The 22305-nt window shown below is 42.2% G+C and overlaps 1 protein-coding gene and 1 long non-coding RNA gene across 2 annotated transcripts; one reads left to right on the top strand and one right to left on the bottom strand.

Annotated features, from left to right (window-relative positions):
* Positions 1–853: 853 nt before the first annotated feature.
* On the top strand, positions 854–20628 carry LOC106608684 (putative transcription factor p65 homolog). Its single transcript, XM_014206784.3, has 11 exons — positions 854–1111; positions 3677–3712; positions 14057–14193; positions 14695–14840; positions 15059–15150; positions 15598–15732; positions 15948–16052; positions 16818–17033; positions 17155–17229; positions 17332–17406; positions 17592–20628. The coding sequence occupies exons 1-11, from the start codon at positions 1105–1107 to the stop codon at positions 18341–18343; spliced, it is 1776 nt and encodes a 591-aa protein (XP_014062259.1). The 5' UTR covers positions 854–1104; the 3' UTR covers positions 18344–20628.
* Positions 4215–14790, bottom strand: LOC106608685 (uncharacterized). The gene is made up of 2 exons (XR_001329564.3): positions 14676–14790; positions 4215–6380 (listed from the first exon to the last, which is right to left on the bottom strand). It is a non-coding gene; the product is annotated as an uncharacterized LOC106608685 (long non-coding RNA).
* Positions 20629–22305: the final 1677 nt, after the last annotated feature.

Raw genomic sequence — 22305 nt, 5'->3', positions numbered from 1 at the left:
CTCTGAACAGTTGATGTTGAGATGTGCCTGCAGCAGATGTAACTCTGGGTCTTCCTTTCCCGTGGCTGTCCTCATGAAAGCCAGTTTCATCATAGTGCTTGATGGTGTTTGCGATTTCACTTGAAGAAACTTTCAAAGACTGACCTTCATGTCTTAAAGTAATGATGGACTGTTGTTTATCTTTGCTTATTTGAGCTGTTCTTGCCATAATATAGACTTGGTCTTTTACTAAATAGGGCTATCTTCTGTATACCACCCCTACCTTGTCACAACACAACTGATCGGCTCAAACTCATTAAGAAGGAAAGAAATTCCACAAATGAACATTTAACAAGGCACACCTGTTAATTGGAATGCATTCCAGGTGACTACCTCATGAAGCTGGTTGAGAGAATGCCAAGCGTGTGCAAAGCTTTCATCAAGGCAAAGGGTGGCTACTTTGATGAATCTCAAATATATTTGTATTTGTTTAACACTTTTTTGGTTACTACATGATTCCATATGTGTTATTTAATAGTTTTGATGTCTTCACTATTATTCTACAATGTAGAAAATAGTGAAAATAAAGAAAATCCCTGGAATTAGTAGGTGTGTCCAAACTTTTGACTGGTACTGTATATATTTGTGCATCCACTTGGGATGCACCTCACAGTTTGGGAACCACTGGACTTTACAAGATAGGCTACCAAACCATTGTATTTTACTATGTTGAAATATGTATTCTCCATCGACTCAGTTTGAACATATCAACAGAATAGAAATACTGTAGATATGCCTACTTTATTGTACATTTGCGCAACATAGTGGCTACAAAGACGCAGTTAAATTGCACCCAATCTCACAGTCGGTCCTTGTGACTGTTTTTAACTTTAAATGTGTTATGACTGCAACGAAACCAATATACATTTTCTGTTCCTTTACGTCATTTGGGTATTTCCGCCCCATTTTAGGTGGTGGTGGCAAATTGCATTGGAGACTTAAAGGCGGAGGTGGCTAAAGAGCGATCTGTCACGACAAGTTTACAAATTTACCTGTTTTCAAGGGACAAACACCCTAGGGGAAAGGCTATTCCAATAACCAACGTGGAAGAAGTAGAAGTCGGAAATGGATGGTAAGTTTGTTTACAAACTGATCCTCAAAGTTAATGCATTTTCGAGTCTCGTGTGAAGCTTAGCAACTTGTTTGCGCACAAGGGGGAAGCCCCGATACCATTGGTTTTGTACTGCCGCAGGAGGAGTCAATACAACATAATGGAGATCACTGTCCGCGACTTGCCAGCACTGTAGCCTACTAGGAAGTTGGACATAGTTTGAGATAGGCCCACATCTATTATAGATGTATTATTTTACATCATATCTAGTAGAACGTGATCCTTCGTGACATTGAAGCTGTATAGGCTATCAGTAGCCTATGCACATTATGGATGCCTTTTTATCCCAACACTAGGGTAGTGCGACAGTCAAGAGGCCTAGGCTACGCGATTCTCCGATATATTTGACTTTAGCCGCAGTGAAATATTTCACTTGTATGACCAATTATACAACTTTGTTGACGCTTAGCCTAATTATTAAGGGGACAATGTCCCCGAAATGACGTCATGGTGTTTACACAACATTGCATATGCCTATTTGATAGATGTAGCTGTATGTTTAATGCCTAAATGTTTACAATGTATGACATTTAGGAAATCGTCATAGTCGTCACAGCGAGGTTTTGCGCTGATAGGTTAATAACAGGTTAATAAAACCGGTTAATAAAGCAACGCAACAAGAATGTGACTCAACGTTACATTGCACCTAATAGGCTTGAAGGTCGAACGTCAACAAGCTGGATAATTTGTTACCAAATCAGTGCTACAACACACATGCGCTAGTCGCGTCTCACACACATTTGCACCTCACAAAAAGCAAACGTTCTTGTAATATGTCACGTGTGGGACAGTCGGTGATGGCACATTGAAATAATAAAGGCACTGGGTTTGTCAATTGCGTGCCAGGGCGTTACTTTCGCTTTGAAGATGGCCTTAGTCTGGTAACTGTGGGCTTCTGCATGGCTTGCTGTTTGGGGCTTTAGGCTGGGTTTCTGTATAAGCGCGTTGTGACATCTGCTGATGTAAAAAGGGCTTTATAAATACATTTGATGAGCACCCACTTTCACTAACGAATTAACCTCTTGTCAATATAGCCTAAGTTGTACATGTATTCGTTCCTGCTGCATTATTTACATTGATTTAAAAACGAGTCTGAAAATCGAGTAATATACTGTTTTATCAGGAGTTGAACATCATTGTCAAAGTTAACTATACAATCATCAAAGCTACAACATAAGGGAGGCTTTGAAAACTTTCTAAAAATGTTAATGTCATGTAATAACACTCAACTCAACCCATGCTCAAACACCATGTGTAATCAATCTTGTCTACCCAGTTGATGCAGAAGGAAGAAACACAGTTTCCAGTCTTTTTTCCATGAACTAGAAAACGTCTTTATTGTAGATGTGTTCTATAAACCAACTGCTCTATTGAACTATTTCAGACACAATAGAAGTGATGTCAGGTGGTAAAAATAACGGTAATCTGACAATCTTTATTTCCCCTGTGTTATACCTTGCAATTTCTCTGCAATTATACCTTGCCTGCTATTGTGTTTTTAGAGGAACCTCCTTTGTTTTCAGTGCATTTAGCTTTGCATTCCAGCTATTTGGGCAAGCAGGTAGCCTAGTGGTTAGAGCATTGGGCCAGTTTGCTGGATTGAATCCCGAGCTGACAAGGTAAAAATCTGTCGTTATTCCCCTGAACAAGGCAGTTAACCTACTGTTCCTAGGCCGTCATTGTAAATAAGAATTTGTTCTTAACTGACTTGCCTAGTTAAATAAAAAATTAAAAAATTATTTTAAAGGGGGAGTTCACCCCAAAACACTCCTAGGCCGTTTATAACACCTGCCTAGCCATTTGTCATCGCCCCAGACAGTTTGTAGGTCCATTGCTTGAGTATTTAGATTTCTGTATTTTTATATAAAAATGCTTCTTTTAAGGTTAAGGTTATAATTAAAATCACATTTTAAGAAGAGAAATTGTGGAGATAGGCAGGTTTTATGACTTTGTGGCTGGGGTAACTAGTGACGACCCGACTAGCGGCACGCATTAATCTACTTCCTGGATTTCAATGCGAAAATAGGGGTAAAATTCTCTTATTAGCTACATCTAAATCAGGGTTTCCCAAACTCTGTCCTCAGGACCCCAAGGGGTGCACGTTTTGGTTTTTGAAGGGTCCAGGGCCCTCAAACTCAACTCTGGACCTCGAAGCCAGTTCCACTGCATTTTTTCATTGTTCCCCTCTAATCAGGGACTGATTTAGACCTGGGACACCAAGTGGGAGCAATTAATTATCAGGTAGAACAGAAAACCATCAAGCTCCAGACCTCATAGGGTAGGAGTTGAGGGTGAACTTCCCCCTTTAACATCTACTTTTAGCTAACACTCTTCTGCTTATGGAGAAGGAGCTGAATTTGTACCGCAAACTGTTGTGATCTCCAACATTTGCAGTTCTTGTCTGCCTTTTCTCATCTGAGAATAGTTGAGGGGAATTATGGGTTGTGGATTTTGGTTGATAGTTGTTTCTTACTGACTTATTTGTTCTAGTAAATGTTTTTGTGTCAATTTCTCCCATCTCCATAGGAATGTATGGATGGGGACAGCCCCCTTTGAACCAAGGTAAGGAGAGTTATATCACGCTGTGGACCTGTTTTCTGTTTGTCTCCTCTGTTCACTTTATGGCTTCTCCCTTGTCATGACTGTATTCACTTGAAGCATCAGCTTTATTTTGAAACACATACTGATATACACTGCTCTTTCCATGACATAGACTGACCAGGTGAAAGCTACAGTACTCGTCAAAAGTTTGGACATACCTACTCATTCAAGGGGGTTTTCTTTATACACATATGGAATCATGTAGTAAACAAATAAGTGTTAAACAAATAAAAATATATTTTATATTCGAGATTCTTCAAAGTAGCCACCCTTTGCCTTGATGACAGCTGTGCACACTCTTGGTATTCTCTCAACCAGCTTCACCTGGAATGCTTTTCAGTCTAGAAGGAGTTCCCACATATGCAGAGCATATCTATACATGTAATATCAAGTTCACATTGAAAACGTAATGTTGGCTAAATTGTTTTGATTATAAATCAAGAAAGTAATTCAAAACACAGAATTGGAGGAAGACGTGAGAATGACAAATATATTCAAATTGTTTGAAATCAGTGCACAAGGCACACAAGCAGGAAAATTAAATTGTTTATACAATGGAGCATTCAAAGACTGACACTTGATCAAAATGTAATTAGAGAATTCAGATAAGGGGTTTTGTGCTCAGAGTGAATTAAGAATGCCATCAGAATGCCCAGCCTGTAAGGAGCAGAGGACGGGGCTGACTGAGGGACACCCGAGCATAGGTGTGGAATTCAAAGACAGAGACCCAGCCGGGCACAGGTGTGGAGATCATGAACAGAGGCCCAGCCGGGCACCGGTGTCGGCCACGGGTGTCGAGGGCACGGACAGAGGCCCAGACGGGCACAGGTGTGGAGATCATGAACAGAGGCCCAGACAGGTGTCAAGTCCACGGACAGAGTACCAGCTGGTGGTGGAGTAGTACATACAGGAGCGGAGGACTGGATGGTGGGGCGGGACCTCCAGGCACACCTTCAAAGTAATCTGATTAGCAGCATGTTTTTTTTTTTTTTTTTTGCGTCACTCTTCATCGATGCCACCAAATACCCAGCATACCACAGAGCATTTTCAACAACCCACTTGAAGGTCTGCTTTCTTTAAAGGTTGAACTGCATCTCGTGTTGACCCAACAAGTGTGCCTTGTTACTGGGTTGCCAACTTGAAGCAGTACAGTCCTCCTGGCCAAATTTATCCAGAGATATACAGTAGCCCCGGTGTACTCTTTTTCAGAACTATGTCTTCTGAAATGGCAAGCATCCTTACTGTCAAAAATAAAATCAAACCCAATTTTACAAATCATATATACAGAATACAGCGGGGTGTAAACAGTGCAATGAAATGCTTACTTGCAAGCTACCTCTCAACATAGCCCTTATGTCATACAGCATGATATTTGTGTGTCTGTAACTTTCTCACTCATCATTATTCAGAATTCATCAGGACTATCCGCAATCCTGGTATCATCCACATTAATGTAGAAGTGTTTAGAAACATATTCTATTCTTATTTACAATAAGTGACTCCAAAATGACAATACATTAAAAAACAGTTATTTCTATTGGGCACAAAATCATCTGAAACACAACCAAAACAAAGAGCAAATGCGTCCAACAGTTGGTATAGTCACAAGCTTGATGTAATCATTGTGTGCTATGAATATGGGACCAAATACTAAACTTTCGACTACTTTAATAAACATAAGTTAATTTGTCCCAATACTTTTGGTTCCTCTTAAATGGGGGGGACTATGTACAAATTAAAGCTGACAGTCTGCACTTTGTATCATTTCAAACCCAAAGTGCTGGAGTACAGAGCCAAAAGAACCAAATATTTCACTATCCCTATACTTTTGGAGCTCACTGTATATTTAGTTTGTATTCCAACTCTTTGCTTCTATCGAGATAGCCTGTTGATCATGACTCTCACTTCATTACATCACACATAAGAGTTATTGGATGAAGGCGTCTTCTGTACGGGGGAGTTTTGTTTAGAGCCCAGACTCTCTAAACAAAAGGTTAAAATTATACACACCTTTATGTTACCTTACCACACGGCCATATCTCCATGTTACAGCGTGTTTTCAGAGTCTGTGCTAAAAATCTATCTGTGTCTCCTAACACTTATGTGTAAACAGAAGAAGGGCGCTGCAACATGTTGTCACAAAAAAATATGCTTGGCTGCAACTGTGTTAAAACAGTGTACACTAAGTGTGTATTTTGCATGTGAAATTATTTTGCTGTGTTTTATGTTTCTAAACCCGTACCGGAATTGAGAATCGATTCACGATCAGAAGGTGTATTTGGCTGTTTTGACTGCCAGAGTCAATTCACACTAAAAATAACATTTCTGGTCCTGGACTAAGGAGTAACATTAACCCGAACAGGAGTGGAGGACAGGGGACTGGCTGATGCAGCTGTGGACTGGATTCTGGTAGAGGGGGTGGGAGTAAAATGAAAGGTGCCAACAAGAGGCAGGGCTGTCTCCACCACTGGAACTGTCAGGTCCTGAAATTCCACAAGCTCCACAAAGCCCTCATCATCCTCCTCTTGGACATCAGGATCACCTGTCTCCAGTTCCTCAATGGCAGCCTTGTAATCCTGCAGCACCAAACCAGTTTGATCGAAGAGGTACTCCAAACCTATCAGCTCCCCTAAAGAAAAAAAACGACATAAATATATGAGAATACACCGGATTGAGTATGGAATAATTCTATAATAACATTTCACAAAGAGAAATGTGTTGCTGTTTGTATTAAATATAAAAGCTGCATTAGATTATTAATTGCATTATATTGCCATTACCAGTCAAGATGATGGCGCCGGTGGGTAGGGCTGCCGTTTTATCGGCCCTCAACCAATCATGCTATTTTGTTGTTTTTTTTCGCGTGGTTTGTAACTTGTTTTGTACATAACGTTGCTGCTACCTTCTCCTATGACCGAAAAGAGCTTCTAAACATCAGAACTGGGATTGCTCACCTCAAACTGGACGAAGAGTTTTTCTTCAATGAGTTTGACGCAAGGGATATACTGTTGACACCCAACCAGACCCCGATCCCCGTGATTCGCTGGAGAAGGAAACTTATATTTCGAGGCAAAAGATCAGGGTGCCTTGTGAGGACCAGGCGACGAGTGGCTAATCTGCCCTTGCCCTCTGTTCTATAGTTAACGTTCAATCGCTAGAAAATAAATGGGACGAACTGAAAGCACGTATATGCTACCAACGGGACATTAAAAACTGCAATATTTTATGTTTCACCGAGTCGTGGCTGAACGACGACATTAAGAACATAGAGCAGGCGGGTTATACACTCTATCGGCAAGACCGAACAGCAACCTCTGGTAAGACACGGGGCGTGGGCCTATGCATTTATGTAAACAACAGTTGGTGGACTATATCTAAGGAAGTCTCAAAGTTTTTCTCGCTTGAGGTGGAGTATAGACCTCACTATTTACCCAGAGATTTCATCTGTTTTTTTTGTAGCTGTCTATATACCACCACAGAGTGAGGTTGGAACTAAAACCGCACTAAATGAGCTGTATTCCGCGATAAGCAGACAGGAAGACCACTTCTACTCCACACACAGAGACGTGTACAAAGCTCTTCCTTGCCCTCCATTTGGGAAATCTGACCATAACTCTATCCTCCTGATTCCTGCTTAAAGCAACAATTCAAGCAGGAAGCACCAGTGACTCGGTCTATAAAAAAGTGGTCAGATGAAGCAGATGCTAAACTACAGGACTTTTTTGCTAGCACAGACTGGAATATGTTCCGGGATTCTTCTGATGGCATTGAGGAGTACACCACATCAGTCACTGGCTTTATCAATAAGTGGACGTCGTCCCCACAGTGACTGTATTTACATACCCCAACCAGAAGCCATGGATTACAGGCAACATTCGCACTGAGCTAAAGGGTTGAGCTGCCGCTTTCAAGGAGCGGGACTCTAACCCGGAAGCTTATAAGAAATCCCGCTATGCCCTCCGACGGACCATCAAACAGGCAAAGCGTCAATACAGGACTACGGTCGAATTGTACTACACCGAATTGTACTACACCAATTGTACTACACTGACGCTCGTTGGATGTGGCAGGGCTTGCAAACTATTACAGACTACAAAGGGAAGCACAGCCGAGAGCTGCCTAGTGACACGAGCCTACCAGACGAGCTAAATAACTTCTATGTTCGCTTCGAGGCAAGTAACACTGAGACATGCATGAGAGCGTCAACTGTTCCGGATGACTGTGTGATCACGCTCTCTGCAGCCGATGTGAGTAAGACCTTTAACTTCTATGGGATACGTGGGACGCTAGCGTCCCACCTGCGGGACACAGCCAGTGAAATATCAGGGCGGCAAATTCAAAAACAACAAAATGTCACAATTAAACTTTCTCAAACATACAACTATTTTACACCATTTTAAAGATACACTTCTCCTTGATGTAACCACATTGTCCGATTTCAAAAAGGCTTTACAGCGAAAGCAAAACATTAGATTATGTTAGGAGAGTACATAGACAAAAATAATCACACAGCCATTTTCCAAGCAAGGACATGTGTCAATAAAACCCAAAACACAGCTAAATGAAGCACTAACCTTTGAGGATCTTCATCAGATGACACTCCTAGGACATTATGTTACACAATACATGTATGTTTTGTTCGATAAAGTTCATATTTATATCCAAAAACAGCATTTTACATTGGCGCGTGATGTTCAGAAAATGTATTCCCACCAAAACCACCGGTGAATGTGCACATCAATTTACAAAAATACTCATCATAAACGTTGACAAAATATCTAACAATTATTTAAAGAACTATAGATAGACTACTCCTGGATGCAACCGCTTTGTCAGATTTTAAAAAAGCTTTACGGAGAAAGCACATTTTTCAATATTCTGAGTACATAGCTCAACCATCACAGCGAGCTATACAGACACCCGCCAAGTTCGGGGCATCCTAAACTCAGAATTAGTATTAGAAATATTCTCTTACCTTTGCTGATCTTCGTCAGAATGCACTCCCAGGACTGCTACTTCCACAAGAAATGTTGTTTTTGTTCGAAATAATACATATTTATGTCCAAATACCTCCATTGTTCGTGCGTTCAGAGCACTATCCAAAGGCATAACGCGCGAACGCGGTACCAGAGACGAAGTCAAAATGTTCCATTACCCTACTTAGAAGCATGTCAAACGCTGTTTAAAATCAATCTTTATGGTATTTTTTATGTAAAATTGCGATAATATTCCAACCGGACAATAGCGTATTCATTCAAGGATAAAAAGAAGGAACGGTGCATATCCTATCCCTTTGTCCACAGGCAGTCCACTCAGTAACTGAGCTCCTATTATCTCCCCAGTAACAGGAGAAGGCTGAAACAACTTTCTGAAGGCTTTTGACAGCCAATGGAAGCCTTAGGAAGTGTAACGTAACCCCACAGATACTGTAGTTTTGAAAGGGACTAGAAAGAAGAACTACAATTCTTAGATCCTCCACTTCCTGGTTGACTTTTTCTCAAGTTTTTGCCTGCTATATGAGTTCTGTTATACTCACAGACACCATTCAAACAGTTTTAGAAACTTCAGAGTGTTTTCTTTCCAAATCTACTAATAATATGTATATTCTAGTTTCTGGGCCAGAGTAGTAACCTGTTTAAATTGGGTACGTTTTTTCATCCGGCCGTGAAAATACTGCCCCCTAGCCCAGACAGGTTAAACAGGTCAACATTCACAAGGCCGCCAGGCCAGACCGATTACCAGGACGTGTACTCCGAGCATGCGCTGACCAAATGGCAAGTGTCTTCACTTACATTTTCAACCTCTCCCTGTCTGAATCTGTAATACCAACATGTTTCAAGCAGACTACCATAGTACCTGTGCCCAAGAACACTAAGGTAACCTGCCTAAATGAGTACCAACCCGTAGCACTCACATCTGTAGCCATGAAATGCTTTGAAAGGCTGGTCATGGCTCACATCAACACCATTATCCCAGAAACCCTAGACCCACTCCAATTTGCATACCGCACCAACAGATCCACAGATGATGCAATCTCTATTGCACTCCACACTGCCCTTTCCCACCTGGATTAAAGGAACACCTATGTGAGAATGCTATTCATTGACTACAGCTCAGCGTTCAACACCATAGTGCCCTCAAAACTCATCACTAAGCTGAGGACCCTGGGACTAAACAGCTCCCTCTGCAACTGGATCCTAGACTTCCTGACGGGCTGCCCCCAGGTGGTAAGGGTAGGTAACAACACATCTGCCACGCTGATCCTCAACACGGGGGCCCGTCAGGGGTGCGTGCTCAATCGCCTCCTCCTGTACTCCCTGTTCACTCATGACTGCACGGCAAGGCTCAACTCCAACACCATCATTAAGTTTGCCGATGACACAACAGTGATAGGCCTGATCAGCGACAATGATGAGACAGCCTATAGGGAGGAGTTCAGAGACCTGACCATGTGGTGCAAGGACAACCACCTCTACCTCAACGTGATCAAGACAAAGGAGTTGATTGTGGACTACAGGAAAAAGAGGACCGAGCACACCCCCATTCTCATCGATGGAGCTGTAGTGGAACAGGTTGAGAGCTTCAAGTTCCTTGGCGTCCACATCAACAACAAACTAACATGGTCCAAGCACACCAAGACAGTTGTGAAGAGGGCACGACAAAACTTATTCCCCCTCAGGAGACTGAAAAGATTTGGCATGGGTCCTCAGATCTTCAAAAGATTTTACAGCTGCACCATCGAGAGCATCCTGATGGGTTGCATCACTGCCTGGTATGGCAACTGCTCGGCCTCCGACCGCAAGGCACTACAGAGGGTAGTGCGTATGACCCAGTACATCACTCGGGCCAAGCTTCCTGCCATCCAGGACCTCTAAACCAGGCGGTGTCAGAGGAAGGCCCTAAAAATCGTCAAAGACTCCAGCCACCCTAGTCATAGACTGTTCTCTCTGCTATCACACGGCAAGCGGTACCGGAGTGCCAAGTCTAGGTCCAAGAGGCTTCTAAACAGCTTCTACCCCCAAGCCATACGACTCCTGAACAGCTAATCAAATGGATACCCAGACTTTTCGCACCCCCCACGCTGCTACTACTCTCTGTTATTATCTATGCATAGCCACTTTAACAACCCTACCTGCATGTACATAATTATCTCAATTACCTCGACACCGGTGCCCCTGCACATTGACTCTGTACCGGTACCCCCTGTATATAGCCACACTATTGTTATTTACTGCTGCTCTTTAATTATTAGTTTTTGTTATTTTTACTTTTTTTTAAAACTTTTTCTTTTAGGTATTTTGCATCGTTGGTTAAGGGCTTGTAAGTAAGCATTTCACTCTAAGGTCTACACCTGTTGTATTCAGTGTATGTGACAAATAACATTTGATTTGACCAGTGTATTTGCGTGGAACAGTGTAAGGAACAATTTGTTCCAACTGATGACCTTCACTCTAGCAACCTATGTTGTCATCTCTAGCTACTTGCTAAAGCACAATTCTACCACAAACAGATACACCAGCATAAGCAAGTGCATAGGATATCATTCGTGCCTTTTAATTCATAATTAACATGATGACACTAGCCTATTTGATATCAAGACAGTGTTTGCCCTATAGCCATGTCTAGTCCAATTTGCAAAATGAATTAAAAGAGAAAAGGAGTGGTTTGCTGATGCTGAGTTGAGTGACAAAACACTAGCTATAAAAATCTCACTTTGTTTAGATAGCTAGCTATGGTAATAAGAAAATAATAACTCCAGATAATTATGTAAATAACGTTAGTGGGGTTAAGACTATTTTGATGGTCAGAGTCATCGGACATTAAGCTAGCTACGTTACGTCGATAAACTGTGTTAGTGTCAAAACACCAGTTTACTAACGAGTTAGATAGCGTTAATGTAGTTACACTGTAAATCTTGTTAACCGTGCTAACGGTTTAACCAGCTAGATATTTTTACCAGCTAGATATTCCAATTGATGATGATGATCAATGAAAACACCAGATAACAAAAAGTCGTAGCTAACATTACTTAAGATAACTCGAACAAAATTACCTGAGAGGAAATACATTTTTCCATGGTCCTCTTCTAGCGTTTAAAGGTCCTGTCATAGCTCTATCCTCATTGGTCAATTCTTGGTTACTTCTTGGTTGCACTGGCGTCTCGGATTGGTTGGGGAGTGCAATTCTTAGTTACTTCTTGGTTGCAGACGGCAATATGATTGGTTGTCGCAACCAGAAATTGTAAGGGGGCGCCATTTAGTAGTGGTTTCTTTGCAGCATTCGACCATGAAGGCTTGATTCACGCAGTCTCTTCTGAGCAGTTGATGTTGTGATGTGTCTGTTACTTGAACTCTGTGAATTATTTATTGGGCTGCAATTTCTGAGGCTGGTAACTCTAATGAACTTATCCTCTGCAGCAGAGGTAACTCTGGGTCTTCCTTTCTTGTGGTGGTCATGAGAACCAGTTTCATCATCGCGCTTGATGGTTTTTGCGACTGCACTTGAAGAAACTTTTAAAGTTCTTGACATTTTCCGGATTGACTGACCTTCATGCCTTAAAGTAATGATGAACTGTTGTTTCTATTTGCTTATTTGAGCTGCTCTTGCCATAATATAGACTTGGTCTTTTACCAAATAGGGCTATCTTCTGTATACCACCCCTGCCTTGTCACAACACAACTGATTGGCTTAAACGCATTAAGAAGGAAAGAAATTCCACAAATGAACTTTTAACAAGGCACACCTGTTAATTGAAATGCATTCCAGGTGACTACCTCATGAAGCTGGTTGAGAGAATGCCAAGAGTGTGCAAATCTGTCAAGGCAAAGGGTGACTACTTTCAAGAATCTCAAATATAAAATATATTTTGGTTTGTTTAACACTTTTTTGGTTAAAACATGATTCTATATGTTATTTCATAGTTTTGATGTCTTCACTATTATTTTACAATGTAGAAAATAGTAAAAATAAATAAACTCTGGAATGAGTAGGTGATTCCAAACTTTTGACTGGTACTGTATGATTCCCTTATTGATGTCACTTGTTAAATCCACCAGTAGATGAAACCACTGGGTAAATCACTGGGGAAGTCAAGCCAGAAATGTTTTTGTTTCATCACATAACCGGAGAGCAACAGTAACATGACCTACAGCATGGTCAAGTAAGTTCATGTTTCCGACATTTTCGGACGACTATACAACTACTGATTTAGAACCACGGAGTTACCGCAAGTGGAAAGAAAACAGGAGCTGCCTCCACTATTCCAGCACCATTTCATCATCATAAAATCAGTTATGCTTAGTCTAATACAGTGGTAACTATAAGATACCAAAAACAATTTAATCCAATCAACGTAAGCTAAATATGATGTGGCTGTCCATGGTTCTGATTTCTGTGTGTGTGTGTGTGTGTGTGTGTGTGTGTGTGTTCGTGCAAGTAGAAAAAACATGTTGACTCACCCTCGCCATCCTCCACTCTTTTCATGTTGACGAAAAGGTATATGACTCTGTGATACAGTACACGTCACGCTTACATTTTTTGTTGTCGTAGGCTACCTTGCTAAAAAGTTTGCTCGCTAGCCTAACTTCCTTTAATGGGCAACGTTAGCTAGTTAACATTAGCCTTCTACATCTAGGTAAATATTGAACTTCCATCCTCTCAGGCCAGGGGAACAATGTATGAACTTATGGTTGGATCAGAATTGCCGTTATAATCATTGGCCAATACGGAGAATTGGTTGGATCAGGTATGAAGGTAGACCCAGATGCAGACAACGTCGAATTAACAATGGTTTAATAATCCAACAGGAGCAGGCAATAGATTCACAGTTGAGCTCACTCAGTTTAGCTCAACGCTGAGTGGCTATTGTTTAATACTTTTTTATTAATCAAGGGAGGCTTAATGCTCGCTAGCTTCCCTTATATTCAATGCTACGGGCGGCAACAATGTCATACTCTCTTTTTGACCAGACAGCATCAGATAGATGGCCTACACATACAGAGACAGAGGGGTGCTGTTTTGCCCGCTCGGATGCTTTCTCCGGCGAGACCCATTCAGTCTCTTGCGAATTGAAGGAAAATTATGAAACACAGAGACAAAAGCCTGACTTCCCTTGGCATCCATGAATACACTGAAATCAACTTCAATCAGTGTACATGAAGGGGAGGAGACAGGTTAAATAAGGATTTTAAGCCTTCAGACAATTGAGACATTGATTGTGTATGTGTGCCAATCAGTTACATTGAGATAGTAATGAGATCCCATTGGAATGAAGGTCACAGTGTATTTCTCTCTCTCTCTCTGCAGGGAATTCTTTCATAGAGATCATTGAGCAGCCCAAGCCCAGAGGCATGAGGTTCAGGTACAAGTGTGAGGGGCGCTCGGCGGGCAGCATCCCGGGAGAGAAGAGCAACGATACCACCAAGACACACCCCGCCATCAAGGTTAGGGCACCCTTAAATTACACATAATTGGCACACTTAGCTAACCATGTATTAAGGGGCCATGCTTTATTTGCACTGTAGCTTATTGAGACGTTCAGAGACCTTCAAAACCATGACTACGTTCACCATATATTCTAATATACTGTAGTTGATGGATAAATTATTATATAATGTGTTACGCAAATTAGCCATTTTGTCTAGTTATAACCATAGCTGTCTGTTTTACTACTACATAACAGGGGTTTTGTCTATAGCTTTTGTTGAAATTGACTTTTTTTTTGCAGGTTTAGGATACCTTACACAGCAGGTTAGGTTAATTCATGTGTCAGGTTAAGGTTAGGAAAAGGGTTAGGGTTAGCTAAAATGTAAAAAAAAATATATAATTTTTGATGTCAAATTTGACAGAAGCTGTATCCCATGTATGACATAGGAAAGGAAGTGGTGGAGATTTTGTGGCGTGTGATAACACACATCCTGCTAACCTGGTTTGCTCCCATGCAGGTGCACAACTACAATGGTCCCCTGCGTGTCCGTGTCTCCTTGGTGACCAAGAACCCGCCTCACAAGCCCCACCCTCACGAGCTGGTGGGGAAAGACTGCAAACATGGCTACTATGAGGCAGACCTGCAGGAGAGACGAGTACACAGGTTAGACTGTGTGTGAGTGTGATAGAAGACATATACTTGGATGACCAAAAGATTACCAGTTAATCATTTATATGACCATTTAGGTCAGGAAAAGTTGTTTCACATAGTCTTGATTTTTTAAAGACGAGAACCAGAGTGTGGTTGAATGAAGCACCCTCTTGTGGTCGATCTCTCTCACTTTCACACACGTTCACTCTGACTCCTCTCACTGATCTCAGTTTTCAGAACCTGGGCATTCAGTGTGTGAAGAAAAAGGATGTGAACGAAGCAGTTTCCTGTAGACTGCAGACCCAAAACAACCCCTTCAACAGTGAGTACAGACAGACACACACACAGTCGGTCCATTGTCATAACATTGACAGTTATGCACATATTGACTCATCCAATCTCATTTTCATGTTTTGTTTACCTTGGTTTAATCCAATAATGTTGTGTAAATAGTAATGTATTTGTCCTCTGTGACCATGACACGATACAGTCAATGCTAGGGCTGGGAATTGCCAGAGACCTCATCTTATCACGATACTTATGTATTGTGATTCTCACGATTCTATATATATTGCATTTGATACTGCGAGTTTATTGCAATTTGATGTTACAAACATATTGCTCACTGTATGTTTGCTGTAGTATGATAAAAATATTATTGCGATATGTAACTATCGATTTTGTTTTATCACTTGTCAATGCCAGATAGCCAATCCCAGATGCCACACCCTTTGGCTTTGTGACTGACTGTGTTGTGTTTTGGCGGTAGTTCCCGAGGCGAAGGTGTGGGAGGAGGAGTTTGACCTGAATGCAGTGAGGCTTTGTTTCCAGGCCTCGATCACTCTACCTACCGGTGAACTCCACCCTCTGGAGCCCGTGGTGTCTCAGCCCATCTATGACAACAGTGAGTCTGCTACACACACACGAGATACAATCTTTAGATACACACACTCACCAAACACTCACTGAGTACACACTGGCTCCCTCATCTGTCACTGTTCTGTCCAGGCTGTTCCTGTTCCACTGTTTGCTCTGTCAGTTTCACTCATTTATAAACATGAGCTAGACAGATGCTGTGGCCCTTTAACACTCCTTCACTCCTGTCTCTCTCTCTCACAGGAGCACCCAACACAGCAGAATTGAAGATCTGTCGAGTGAACAGAAACTCTGGGAGCTGCAGAGGAGGGGACGAGATCTTCCTACTCTGTGACAAAGTGCAAAAAGGTTTGTCTGACACAAACACTCCAATTGTTGTTGGTGTTATTGAGTTGAGCCTGTTTGTTATTTTTACCTGCATTCAACGGCTTTGTTCTCCTGTTAGTGTGTGGACTCTTTTGAAGTTCCTCTTTGCCGGACATCCATTTGAGATCATGGTGTATAAGCCCACTGGTAACCACTTACTTAATTGACATCCATTTGAAATCATGGTGTATAAGCACACTGGTAACCACTTACTTAATTGACACCCATTTGAAATCATGGTGTATAAGCACACTGGTAACCACTTACTTAATTGACACCCATTTGCAATCAATGGTGTCTAAGCCACTGGTAACCACGTACTTAATTGACACCCACTGGTAACCATGGCGTATAAGCACTTAATTGACACCCATTTGAAATCATGGTGTATAAGCACACTGGTAACCACTTACTTAATTGACACCCATTTGAAATCATGGTGTATAAGCACACTGGTAACCACTTACTTAATTGACACCCATTTGCAATCATGGTGTATAAGCCCACTGGTAGCCACTTAACTGACACCCATTTGATAGTATTGCGTATAAGCCCACTTAATTGTTCAAACTTAGTCCCTTCGTTCTATTATCTCCTCTCTGTATTACATGAAACTGTGGGCTACCAATTATGTTGTTACAAAATGTTACCAGGTCAGCTGGACTGGCCCTGAATGAATTCTCCCAGCCAGAAACTCACCTCCTCCTTCCCATCCCCGCTTCCACCTCTTCTTTGTTCCCTCCACAGAGGACATCGAGGTACGGTTCTTCCAGGACTCGTGGGAGGGGAAGGGCACCTTCTCCCAGGCGGACGTCCACAGGCAGGTGGCCATCGTGTTCCGTACCCCGCCCTTCTACGACACCAACCTGACTGAGCCAATCAGAGTGAAGATGCAGCTCCGCAGGCCCTCGGACCGCGAGGTCAGCGAGCCAATGGACTTCCAATTCCTGCCCTCCGACCCAGGTCTCTTCCCTTTTCGTTACTATGACGACCCGTTTGGTTCTTTTGGCGACACTCCTGTAGGCTGTGAAGTTGTCATGCAAAACCTTTCACCCAAACTAAGTCTTATTTTTTCACTATACAGATGAATATAGACTGATAGAGAAGCGAAAACGGACAGAGGGAATGTTCCAGAATCTGAAGCTGGGGTCCATATCAGGTAGGTGTATATAATGATCCATGTCACTCACTGAACTAGACAGCTGTGTCATCTGATGGTTTTGGGGGAGTTAATGTGTGATGGTTTATGTTTGAATTCCAGTGGCCATGCCAGCAGAGAGGCCTTTCAACACTGCCAGAAGAACAGTCGCCGCCAAGCCAGTAGCTAGCCAGCCTGGTAAATCATCCTACTTATTTAGCTGTTTCTTCTTCATACAGTTAAGGGTGTTCTGTATGTAACATTAGTGGCCAGAAGTTAACATAGGGTCCCTAAACAGTTATGTTTCTATGTTATCTAAGTTAATTTGTAAATTCAACAGCATTGGGTAGGGGACAGTGGTATTGACTGTTTGTCTCTTGCAGTGAACCCAGTGGCGCCCCCTCGTGCCACCTCTGTGAAGCCCCAGCCGTACTACGACAGCCCCCAGCCTGGCCAGCTGTTCCAAACCCAGCCCAAAGCAGAGCCCTCCTCCTCCACTCCAGCAGAGACCTGGAAGTTCCTCAACAGCCTGACCTTGGACTCCCAACACAAAGCCACCCCCGTGGCCCGATTCACCACCAACCCCCAGGCATCTGCAGCCACCTCACAGGCCTTCCCCACCGTCAACCTGTCGGACCTCCACGGCTTCACCTTCTCCACCTTTGCTAGTCCCCAGGAGCCAGTGAGCGCAGCCGCTACCCCAGAGCCCACCTCTACCTTCGGGGTCCAGGATTCCCAGTTCAGGGTGGATGGCCCCATGGTGGATGAGGAGCTACCCGAGTTCCCCAGCTTCTCTGAGGTCCACCAGTCAGGGACACTAGATAGCATAAACATCGACGACTTCCAGGCTATGCTGGTCCAGAGTGGTCTGGCTGGAGAGGGGCCAGGGAACAGTAGGGTGTCGGTCTCTCAGGCACCCTGCCACTTACCTGCCACCAACCCTGTGGTCAACAACAGCTGTGGCGGCAGCACCTGGATGAACTACCCCAACAGCATCGTGAACCTGCTCCAGAGTGAGGGCATGGTCGACAGTTCTCCTGGCAACTCCAGCCAGCCGGCCGTCCTCGACGACCTGGACGTCTTCAGCTCCATAGACGAAGACCGTCTCATGTCCATCCTGAACAGTGGCAACTAGGCCGGTTTCGTGTCCGGACATCAGACTTAGAGACCTCTGTGATTTTACAGATATTTTTACTGCAATACTACATTTCTGTCCCCTTGCCTTTTGAGACCCAGCTCCCTTTCAACCAAACTTCCCTTGTACTTGTTATTCTAATGGACTACAAAGAAAATACATTTGAAGGCTGGCGGATTGAGAATCAGATGATGGTGCCGTTTGCTCTCTTCTCTATGTGGATTGTGGACATGTTAATTAGGACAGCTGCAGAACCCTGCCTGTACTCGAACAGAGTGAATATATGAGAGAGGGCTACAGGGAACCCCTGGTAACTGCCAGTTTGTGGGCAATCATGAGACGCAAGGATTTGTCACTTTTTGTCAACCCCTAAAGATACACCTCCACTGGGTTGTGTATAAACCCAGGCCTGTATCTAGTCTCCAAAGGCAGTGGCATTCACTCCTGGTCCCTAAGAACTTTTGAACGGTTTGAAATGTGTCTTCTTGAATCATTGTCAATGTATGGACTGGATAGTCCAGGGCCCGGTTTCCCGATAGCAATGGAACTTAGGCTGACGAGTGTTTTTAACACTGCATCTTTCCTACAACGCCCGAAGATGTAACATACAGAGTACACAAAACATTAAGGACACCTGCTCTTTCCATTACATAGCCCAGGGATATTCAACTCTTACCCTACGAGGTCCAGAGCCTGCTGGTTTTCCTGTTAATAATTGCACACACCTGGTGTCCCAGGTCTAAATATCTCCCTGGTTAAAAAAAATGCAGTGGCACTGGCTTTGAGGTCCAGAGTTGACCAGGTGAATGCTATGATCCCTTATTGAGGTCACTTGTTAAATCTACTTCAGTGTATGAAAGGGAGGGGACAGGTTAAAGAAGGATTTTAAGCCTTGTGACATGGATTGTGTATGTGTGTCAATCAGAAGGTGAATGGACAAGATTTCAGTGCCTTTGAATGGGGTATGGTAGTAGGTGCCAGACGCACCGGTTTGTGTCAAGAACTGCAACGCGGCTAGGTTTTTCACGCAACAGTTTCCCGTTTGTATCAGTCCATGCCCCGACTAATTTTCACTCGACAACCACTTTCTGTATCAAGGCCTTTTGGGATGACACGTGGTTGTTCTCCAAATGAGAATCAAAATGATTGCTCTGTCATCTATTATATTGTGCTTGATTGTGTGCTATATGTTTTGTTGGACTCGAAGAATGTCAGAAGATTCCGATTTTAACCAGAAATCGGGTCATAATATTAACTTTGGCTTTCACAGCTTCTCATTGAGAACTTTAACATTTGTATGTAAAAGGGAAAATATTTCTCAAAAAGGGAAACATTTTTGCAAGCACAAAATAAGTTCCCAGTTCAGCTACGCAATCTAACCAATGAAAATCCTTAAAATTGTTGGTCAACTATTTCATGTGTCAGTCATTCCACGGAGGGCCAAGTGGCTGTGGGTTTTCACTCCTCCCATGTACTTGATGAATTAAGGTCACTAATTAGTAAGGAACTCCCCTCACCGGGTTGTCGGTCTTAATTGAAAGAAGAAAAAAAAACCTGCAGACACTTGGCCCTCTGTGGAATGACTGACATATTTGTAGATGAGCGAGGCAGATGTCTATGCATTACAACCATTCAACATTTTAATTGGAATAGTTTATTACTAGCCTATACTGTAGGAAGTGTAATATCACCGTACTATAAAGCAAGACAAGAATACATTGAAATGACAATGTGCTTAGGCTTTAGTACACGTGTCAAATTCATTCTACGGAGGGCCGAGGGTCTGCGGGTTTTCGCTCCTCCCTTGTACTTGATTGATGAATTAAGGTTACTGATTAGTAAGGCACTGCACTCACCTGGTTGTCTAGGGCTTAATTTAAAGGAAAAGCCAGCAGCCCTCAATGGAATGAGTTTGACACCCCTGCCTTAGGTGATGATATGCGCGATATAGTACTCACCTTGGTGACATATCTAAAATGTTATGTACAGTTTTACCATGTTAACATCTAAGTATAACTTGTCACTGTAATTTTCAATATTCAATACATCTTTGGAACAGGAAGGATATTGTTTATAGATGTCAGAAATGTAGCAGATGCACTGATACGCTTAGTAAAAAAGATTTGTTGAGTCGGTATCTTAAATATCATTTCTGCCCGTCAATTATGCTCATTCACAGTGTAGTTTGCTTTTAGGCCAGTGTAATACCATTACATTTTGCGGTATGGTATATGAACTTCGGCTGCAGGTGATTTTACATCAAATAAAACATGTTTAAACCATAACTTTGTACTTAAGTCAATACTGCCTCACTGAAAAGACACTTGTATAATATTTTGTACAAGTATATATGCAGGCAGAAAATGTGATTAATTGAAACATTTGGGTTTGCTAAGTGATTGTACATGTTGCCTACTACACTTCCCACAATGTCACTCAATATAGTATAAATATTCCTCTTAACTTCTCTAGGGCCAGTGGGACGATTTCGTCCCACCTACGTAACAGCCAGTGAAATCCCGTGGCGCGTTATTCAAATACCTTAGAAATGCTATTACTTCAATTTCTCAAACATATGACTATTTCACACCATTTTAAAGACAAGACTCTCGTTAATCTAACCACACTGTCCGATTTCAAAAAGGCTTTAAAACGAAAGCAAAACATTAGATTATGTCAGCAGAGTACCAGAAATAATCAGACACCCATTTTTCAAGCTACCATATAATGTCACAAAAACCCAGAAGACAGCTAAATGCAGCACTAACCTTTGATGATCTTCATCAGATGACAACCCTAGGACATTATGTTATACAATACATGCATGTTTTGTTCAATCAAGTTCATATTTATATCAAAAACCAGATGTTTACATTAGCATGTGACGTTCAGAACTAGCATACCCCCCGCAAACTTCCGGGGAATTTACTAAAAATTTACTAAATTACTCACGATAAACGTTCACAAAAAGCATAACAATTATTTTAAGAATTATAGATACAGAACTCCTCTATGCACTCGATATGTCCGATTTTAAAATAGCTTTTCGGTGAAAGCACATTTTGCAATATTCTAAGTAGATAGCCTGGCATCACAGGGCTAGCTATTTAGACACCCAGCAAGTTTAGCCTTCACCAAACTCCGATTTACTATTAGAAAAGTTTGATTACCTTTGGTGTTCTTCGTCAGAATGCACTCACAGGACTTCTACTTCAATAACAAATGTTGGTTTGGTCCCAAATAATCCATAGTTATATCCAAACAGCGGCATTTTGTTCGTGCATTCAAGACACTATCTGAAAGGCTAAAGAAAGGTGACGAGCACGGCGCATTTCATGGCAAAAAATTTCTAAATATTCCATTACCGTACTTCGAAGCATGTCAACCGTTGTTTAAAATCAATTTTTATGCCATTTTTCTCGTAAAAAAGCGATAATATTCCTACCGGGAATCTGCGTTTAGGTAAAAAGACGAAAGAAAATAAAGCACGGGGTCGACTCGTGCACGCGCCTAAGCCCATTGTCCTCTGATCGGCCACTTGCCAAAAGCGCAAATGTGTTTCAGCCTGGGGCTGACTCGATATCATTCAGCTTTTTCCCGGGCTCTGAGAGCCTATGGGAGCCGTAGGAAGTGTCACGTTACAGCAAAGATCCTCAGTCTTCAATAAACAGACAAGAAGAACAAGATCTTGTCAGAGAAGGCACTTCCTGTAAGGAATCTTCTCAGGTTTTTGCCTGCCATATGAGTTCTGTTATACTCAGACACCATTCAAACAGTTTTAGAAACTTTAGGGTGTTTTCTATCGAAAGCCAATAATTATATGCATATTCTAGTTACTGGCCAGGAGTAGTAACCAGATTAAATCGGGTACGTTTTTTATCCGGCCGTGTCAATACTGCCCCCTACCCCCAACAGGTTAAGGAGCCGCCCCTTTTTTTATTTATTTTTTTCGCCTGAAATGA

The sequence above is a fragment of the Salmo salar genome, chromosome 07 (assembly GCF_965601325.2).
Source record: "Salmo salar chromosome 07, fSalSal1, whole genome shotgun sequence".
Classification (NCBI taxonomy): Eukaryota; Metazoa; Chordata; class Actinopteri; order Salmoniformes; family Salmonidae; genus Salmo; species Salmo salar.
This window is presented reverse-complemented; position numbering and strand designations above follow the sequence as displayed.

Excerpts from the sequence above, each read along its gene's own strand:
- LOC106608684 (XM_014206784.3), top strand. Across the intron at positions 15,151-15,597 it reads CCAAAACAACCCCTTCAACA|TTCCCGAGGCGAAGGTGTGG; the intron begins GTGAGTACAGAC and ends TTTTGGCGGTAG. Across the intron at positions 16,053-16,817 it reads CTGTGACAAAGTGCAAAAAG|AGGACATCGAGGTACGGTTC; the intron begins GTTTGTCTGACA and ends TTCCCTCCACAG.